General features: G+C 40.7%; 1 protein-coding gene across 1 annotated transcript; it reads left to right on the top strand.

Moving 5' to 3' along the window:
• Window positions 1-592: 592 nt before the first annotated feature.
• Window positions 593-8,098, top strand: LOC311002393 (FERM domain-containing protein 6; the record flags this gene model as incomplete). Its single annotated transcript, XM_083993745.1, is given in 13 exon segments — window positions 593-664; window positions 1,073-1,163; window positions 1,382-1,461; window positions 1,630-1,688; window positions 1,879-2,107; window positions 2,646-2,801; window positions 3,791-3,856; window positions 4,013-4,081; window positions 4,179-4,353; window positions 5,198-5,391; window positions 6,475-6,604; window positions 6,706-6,728; window positions 6,818-8,098. Coding segments are annotated over 13 exon segments (1,386 nt in total). The 3' UTR covers window positions 6,860-8,098.
• Between the last annotated feature and the right edge of the window lie 396 nt (window positions 8,099-8,494).

Here is an 8,494-nt window from a genome sequence, read left to right as displayed (position 1 = left end):
GGTGGACAAGTTGTGACCTGCACATTCATCACGCTCCGCCATTCTAAAAATAGCTTGCACCAACAATTAAAGGTAACGAACCTACTGCTATGACTATAGGGATTATGGCAATGGGCCAGTTTGCCAAAATGTTGAACTATCCCTTTAAACTGTCACCAAAGTGTGCACCTTTTGATGCAGCCTTTGTTGCATCCCACTCTCTCCCTGTGTTTCCAGTTTGCCCCTGTCGACTCTCAAATATATAAAGAATGTCCCTTAACAGTTTATTGATCAGGTAACTTTTTATAACATGCAAGAAACAGAAAAAAAAAACATCTTAAATCAGTATTTGGTGTGATTAACTTCTGTCTTTTAAAAACTTTTCCTTGAAAAATTTATGAAATTATGGATTGATTTAAATGAATCCATCAACTACTAATCTTTATTTTCACAGATTAATTTGATGCCTCTATGACAGAATAACATTAGATCAGTATAGGAGTCAAGTTGAGGAGGGACTTGTGTATTGAGTCCAGGGGGAGGACAGACAGGAGGAGGATATAGCCTACTGTATGTGTATGCAGGATGGAGATGCTCAGAAACCGCTGTGACCATGAGGACGAGAAAGAGGCGACAAGTGTGTGTTCTTCTACCCAACAAGCAGCATCTGGACTGCACTGTCGGGGTGAGTGACTGCGTGACTTTTGAAAATCATTTTATTAATCTGTTTTTTTTCTTTTTTTGTATTCTCACACACCATACTGCCACATTTACTTCCACAAAAGGCTTCTCTTCTGTGTGAGTCAGTGAATTGAGTGAAGACTGGTACTATTAATCTTACTGTGCTTAAACTTTTATAACTTTTATTATTTTGACCTGAGCCCTCTCAATCATGGCTCACAGCTTTTTAAGAGTGAGTGAATGGCATACATCTTCAAATTCAGTATTCACAACTATTAAATTAAATTATAAAATAGGCTACAAGGAAAAATAAAGTGCACTTGTATGTGTCGCTACTGCATCAGACTCTGAATATGCCATGTAGCTCTGCTGTGCCTCGTATCCTCACTGTGTGTGTGTGTGTGTGTTTCAGGTAAAAGCCAGGAGCTGTGAGGTGCTGACCAGTGTGTTGAGGCAGCTCGGTGTCAGCGATCTCCAAGTGTTCGGCCTGGCTGTTCTCAGAGGTCAGTCAGTGTGTGTGTGTGTGTGTATGTGTGTGTGTGGGAGCGCAATAGAAAATATTTACGCTTCATTTGCTGAGGAACGCTGAGACTTAGGGAGGCAGCTCACACTGAATGAGCTTTCTTATCATCCCCTTTAGTTAAACAACATTAATTAAACCTAATGATTTGATACTAACATGTTTTACATGGGCTTGATGTTGTTCTATCTTCTTCATTAGATAATGAATATCTCTTTCTTGATTTGGACCAAAAGCTGAGCAAGTACTTTGGCAAAAGATGGAGCAGAGGCTCCACAACTGTGAGTTTTTTTTTTAAATTATTATTATCTTGTAAACATTTCTGGGTTGTTGTTTTTTTTTGTTTTCAAAGATTAACTAGAATAATTAGCATCAAAACATAATGAATATATATTGATGTTTTTGGTGATTATTATGTTATTTTCATTACTTTTATTCTATATTTTCAGGTCCCATTCATTGTATTTCTGAGAGTGTGGTATTATGTGGAGAATGGACAGCTGATATTGTGAGTTGTCCTCCCATATACAAACCAGATGTCCTGCCCTCTGTATATCATCATCAAGTATTATTCAGCATTACCATCAATATTTTATTTATTTTATATAAAGCGGATGGTAAAATGAAAGGTTAGACCTCAAACCTCTGTGAAACAAAGATGACACCTTTGGGATTCCTTCTCCATTTTGTTCCAGCAGCAGCAGCAAAGTGCAGCAGCTCTACTACACCGAGCTGAGGCAGAAGGTGCTGCGCTCACAGAGCCGCCACCAGGAAGCTTTGTTCTTCCAGCTGGCAGCTTCTGCTCTCCAAGCTGAAGTCGGGGATCTGGAGCAGCAGCAGACTGAGGGGAACGAGGAAGAGGAGGAAAAAACACAAGAAAGAAAACACAGATGTTACTTTCTTCCTGAAGATTACTTCCCCTCCTGGGTAACAAAAATAGATAATTAGTGTGACGCTGCTATAAACCTAATCCTCGGAAATGGGATAGTTCAACATTTTGGCAAATTTGCCCATTGCCATAATCTCTATAGTCATAGCAGTAGGTTTGTTACCTTTAATTGTCGGTGCAAGCTATTTTTAGAACGGCGGAGTTCAGGGGCAGTTTTTTGGCAAGCAGTCTCTGCATTTACCTCTAAAACAACTCTGTCTGGTAACGTTCTGTTATTATCTCATAGCGTGGTGAATGTGCAGGTCACAACTTGTCCACCAGAGCGTTTTGGAGTTGTTGGATTGTGTATTTGATGAGTTTGATGAGGGAAATCGAGAAATCCCATTAGCCTCCGTAGCGTAGCTCTGAGCAGCTCGTGGCTCTGCTCCGCCGTTCTAAAAATAGCTTGCACCGACAAATAAAGGTAACGAACCTACTGCTATGACTATAGGGATTATGGCAATGGGCCAATTTGCCAAAATGTTGAACTATCCCTTTAATGATTTTCTTTTGTGTGTGTGTGTGTGTGTGTTCCAGCTGATTAGGCATCGTGGACGAGACTTCCTGCTGCAGCACTGCCCTGTGCTGCATGCTGAGCTGAGAGGTGTGTCACGCAGTCAGGCCGTCCTGCAGTTTCTAAAAGAGGCCGGCAGCCTGCAGGACGGACCGGTCACCTTCTACCGGATGAGACAGGTCACATGAATGAGCGAAATGAGGAAAAACCACAACAAATATAGGCCCAAATAACCCAAAACATCACCAGTTTTAAACCTTTATCATTATGTTAACCCTCCTGTTGTCCTTCTCTGTTCCCTCCCTCCTTCCTTCCTTCCTTCTTTCCACAATCCTTTTTCCCTTCCTTCTTGTCGTCCTTACTTCTTCTTCCTTCTTTTGATCCAATTGACCTGGTCTGTTCCCTCCCTCCATCTTTCTTTCCTTCCCTTTTCTGTTCCTTCTTTCCTCCCTTCTTCCTTCCTTCTTCTTCCTACCTTGAATGAATTTGTTCCCCCATCCATCTTTCTTTCCTTCCCCTTTCCCTTCCTTCCTTTTTCCCTTCTTCCTTCCTTGAATGAATCTGTTCCATCTTTCTTTCCTTCCTTTTTCCCTTCCTTCTTTCCACAATCCTTTTTCCCTTCCTTCTTCTCGTCCTTACTTCTTCCTTCTTTTGATCCAAATGACCTGATCTGTTCCCTCCCTCCCTCCATCTTTCTTTCCTTCCCTTTTCTGTTCCTTCTTTCCTCCCTTCCTTCCTTCCCTTCTTCCTTCCTTGAATTAATCTGTTCTATCTTTCTTTCCTTCCTTCTTTCCACAATCCCTTTTCCCTTCCTTTCTTCCCTTCTTCCTTCCTTCCTTCCTTCCTTCCTTCCTTCCTTCCTTCCTTCCTTCCTTCCTTCCTTCCTTCCCTTCCTTCCTTCCTTCCTTCCTTCCTTCCCTTCGTCCTTACTTCTTCCTTCCTTTTTGACCCAATTGACCTAATCTGTTCCCTCCCTCCATCCATCTTTCCTTCCTTTTTTCCTCCCATCTTTCCCTTTGTCCTTCCTTTCTTCTTTCCCTTCATCCTTCCTGCCTTCCTTCCTACCTATCTTCCTTCTTTCCTTCCTTCCTTCCTTCCTTCTTTCTTTGATTCAGGAGGACAACAGGAATGTTAAACTCTGCTTCTTCATCTCTTCTTTCACATGCAGGAAAAAAAGGAGCTGAGAAGTTCAATCCTTCTTGGTGTGGCAGTGAAAGGCGTCCATATTTATCAGGTGGCTCCTGCTCAGTGGCTTTACATAGTTCAGGAATTCATTTTTTTTGCATATGCACATTAATTCATGACAGGTTTGTTACAGTAATAACCTTTCTGGAGAAGTGAATCAAGGTAGTTTGTGTTGTAAATGTGAATTAATCTGATTTCTCTCCAGGCAGTGGAGGGGAAACTGTGTCTCATGTATCATTTTTCCTGGACTGATATTGACCGCTTCACTTTCCAGGTTGGTCCTTAGTCTAGGTGCACTTATATTCACGTAAATCTCCATATTGTCGTCACACAAGCTCTGTTCTTTTTACTTTTCTGTTGCTGTCCAACAGGGCAGCAGATTTGAAATAGCTGCAGTCGGCTCCCTGTGCCTCCCTAAGCTGGTGTATTACACTCATTCAGCCTTTCACTCCAAACACGTCCTGAAGCACCTCGGCGACAGTCACCGGCTCCACATCAACACCAGAGATGCAGTCAGCCACATCCAACAGCTGGAAAACCTGCAGGGTCAGCAAGCAGGGCTCATCCTACTCTTCTCTAACACCCCAGGGTTTTCTTTCTGCTTTATACTGTATATCCACAAGGAAACAGACTCAATTTTAAAGGGATAGTTCGACATTTTTGGCAAATTGGCCCATTGCCATAATCCCTATAGTTTTGGCAGTAGGTTTGTTACCTTTAATTGTCGGTGCAAGCTGTTTTTAGAACGGCGGAGCAGAGCCGTGAGCTGCTCAGAGCTACGCTACGGAGGCTAATGGGATTTTTTTTGGTTTCCCCCATCAAAATCATCAAATACACAATCCAAGAACTCCAAAATGCTCTCGTGGACAAGTTGTGACCTGCACATTCACCACGCTATGAGATAATAACAGAACATTACGGAACACAGTTGTTTTCGAGGCAAATGCAGAGACTGCTTGCCGAAAAACTGCACCTGACTGGGACGCGCATCAGCGGTTTTGCATGAATTTACCTCTAAAACAACTCTGCCTCGTATTCGTTCTGTTATTATCTCATAGCGTGGTGAATGTGCAGGTCACAACTTGTCCACTAGAGCGTTTTGGAGTTGTTGGATTGTGTATTTGATGAGGGAAACCAAGAAATCCCATGAGCCTCCGTAGCATAGCTCTGAGCAGCTCGCAGCTCTGCTCGGCCATTCTAAAAAATAGCTCGCACCGACAATTAAAGGTAACAAACCTACACTCAACTTACGCAACACCTGTTTTTTCATTTCAAACTGTACAGTATCTTTGGGAAAAGCTGGCCAATGTGGGGCCAACATTTAAACCTGTTTCTCACAAAATCACAATGCAAAGGTGCCTCTTTCTTCTCCTTGGTGTGTTATCTGCAGCTTCTCAGCTGTACAAAGAGGCTTACATCTGCAACATGGCGCGCTTGAGACAGAGACTTCTATGTGGCAGCCTCACATCCTCCATGTCTGACTGCAGTGCTGCAGTGGGAGAAAGCACAGCCTGGTCCAAAGAAGAGGAGGAGGAGGAAGAGGAAGATGATGGCTCTGTCACAGGTCAGCAGGGAAGAAGCATATGTAGCACTGCAGCTTTACATTATGTCATATGTTTGGCAGCTACTTCCCATCTTGCATATTCTATTCCACAAAGGGTTTTGGTTAAAGAAAACTCAATAAATCAATCACATAAACTGGCTATAGAGTCCTTGAGCATCTCTGTGGGCGAGACACCCGAGGCAAAAACACTGTTTTTTCATGCACTGATCAATTTTGACATTTTTGGCTATTTTTCTTCCTTAACATGTATTCTTTCAGAAAAGTCAAACGAAATGGTAATAAATCCACATTAAAGTGGTTATTTTACTTTATTTTGTCTCATTTGTTGGTAGATTTCTCCTAAATTCGCCAAAAGTTAGCATGTTACTGTGACATACTGTGCTATGTCTGTTGTCTGACCCATGTCATGTCAGGTATCACTGTAAACCTCTCTCTCTCCTGAACAATTATGTAGGCTCCAAAAATTATCATCTCCTCCGTATCTGCAACCAATCGTCAAAGTACGATTTACATTAACAATCTATGGGATTTTACAGTACAAGCCTTTAAAGGCCGTTTTCTCAAAATTAGTTTTTCCTCATACTCTGGGTGCAAAATCTCCACTTCAGTAGCACCTACAGACACCAAACCTTCCAGTTTTATTCCTGTCTATATTCTGAAGGTTTTTACAGAGGGGATTGTTGATATATCATTCAAAGCCTGATTTATACAACATTTTATTCCTAAAAACATGGCGAAATTGGATTTTTTAGGGCTGGTGACAGTATTTTCTCATTTCTCAAAGTGATAAAAAAGAGATATCCAAAATCCCCTCTGTAAAAACTTCTGACTCTAATATGTCAACAAAATAAAACAAGAATTTTGAAAGGGGCTTTATCCATTTTTCAGATTTCGGTTCTGGAAATGTATGCAAATTAGCACATATTTCATCAGATATTGCCTCATTTACATATTTAAACATAAAATTTGACAAAACTTGTAATACAAAAAATATTTGTCTTAATGTAAGTGATAAACTTGGGAAATTTCATGGCAATATCTGGTATTTAAAATGTTTACCCTATTCACCTGTAGTGTCTCCCCTTAATGTTACTGTGACAGAGTTTGAGTGGTACACTGAGGAACCAGAGGAGGTTTTCGTTGACGACCCGGCTGAGATGCTGTGGCTGGCTGAGCTGGTCCATGGCGTGTCCGTTGATGGACCCTTATTGGTGTTACCCTCGTCCTGGGCAGGTTGGTCTAAATTAAAATAAGAAATACAAAGACGTACAGTAAAGAAAATCATTATTTCATGATCACCACATAATTTATGTCCGACCTTCTTTCATGAACAGCTGTAACCGTGGAAATGAAACAGGTGAGTGAACTGCAAATGTCCCTGACTGATGGTTTCCACTACAGTCCGGCAGCATCAAAGGTTTCAGTCTTCTCTCTGATCTTTTGCAGGTTCTGAGGAGCAGAGATGATGAAGGGGTTTCTGTGGACTAATGTATAGCCAGAGGCAAAAAAAAAAAAAAAGGATTCATTACATGTTCAGCAGCTCAGGTCATTCCCCACTGTGATAATGCTGAATTTTGGGAATATTAGGCTGAAATTCACAGGGCTCACTTTTTTATAGGTAGATAAGTCAGCGGTATGAATTTGACTCAGACATTTAGAAGTTAGATAACATACAAGATGCAAATGTAAACTTTACAAAATCTATCTATGAAAATTGAATATTAAAACAAACTAGAAAATGATAGATGTCCTTCTGGTATCCTAACTCTATTAAGAGGTGCTGGAAATCCAGTTTGTCCTCCTTTAGATCCCATATTAACACCAGTGGGGCATATGTGTTTCTCTGTTAAAACTAAAAAAAAAAAGGAATTATCTCATCAGATCACTGTTTCAAACTGATATAACCACTACGCCATCTGCTGTAGGCTACAGTACTGGTCTAATATTGTTAATGGACTGAACTGAATCCATATATGGAACCTTCCATACAAATACCTAATTACAAATAAAGTGAGAGAAGTGTCTTACAAACTAATTCATAGATATTACCCTGCCAAACATTGTTTGTTAAAATTGAAGAAAGATTCATGTGCGAACTGTTCTCTGTGTGAGTCTGAGCCTGAAACTGTGATGTAGGCTATCTGTTTTGGCACTGTCACTCCACTGCCACCTTCTGGAAAGAAGTAGTAATGCGTTACATCACATTGAAGATTGACTGACTCTGATTTTTCTTAAGATTGGAACAATATACTTTTTGGTGTCCACAATGTCAAAAGTAAGAAACAGAAAGAACAGTATGTCATAATAATATGAGGGAAATATCACATACACAAAGCTAAATTTAGTCATGAATCCTAATGTTCATAGAATACGGCAAAATATGCAAGTTCAGAGGGCTTTTATTCTGAAATTCCACATCAGATTGACCTGATTTTTTCTGGGTGTCATCCTGAGGTCTAGTACTACCAGTCTGAAGTGGAATGGTCGAGTAATAACGGGGTTTTCTTTTATAAAACGTTAACCTTAATGTAAATGAAATATGAACGTGGAACGGGCTTTTATTTTGAAAGGTCACTTTTTATTTGAAACATACAGTCTATGATTTGAAACGATTGTCTTTTCTCTCTATGTGCATTAATGCAAAACGTGTGGGTTGGCTTGACCAAGTGTTTCTAGTTGTGGGCTGGCTTGACCGCAGTGTTTCCCTCGTGTAACGTGTTTACTTCATTAAACACACAAACAAGTAAACAAACTGCTGTTTATTATTATGTGTCTCACCCTTCTAGGTTGATTTCTAAAATTAGCAGCAATGTACAGGAGTTTCTGCATCGTTTTAAGGTGAAGTGTGTGTGTGTAATTAAACCCTGTTTTAGTGGTGTTGGGGGACCGGGGCTGTTGCAGAGCAGAGAGAGGGGACAGAACATCACGTTCTCACATGTCTGCAAAAGCAACAACATCAGCACGCCTGAAAACTCCGCTGCCTTTAGGTGCAGCTCGTAAAAAACAGCCTTACCGATGGTGAAGGAAGTTTATTTGTGAAAGCAACTATCAACTTTAACAGTATCATACTGTTAAAGGTTTAGGCGTTAAAATGTTGGCATTAGGAAAATATAGGGAAAACAA

The sequence above is a fragment of the Trachurus trachurus genome (genome assembly GCF_905171665.1).
Source record: "Trachurus trachurus genome assembly, chromosome: 19".
Taxonomy (NCBI): Eukaryota; Metazoa; Chordata; class Actinopteri; order Carangiformes; family Carangidae; genus Trachurus; species Trachurus trachurus.
The sequence above is the reverse complement of the archived record's forward strand: the minus strand, read 5'-3'. Positions and strand labels throughout refer to the sequence as shown.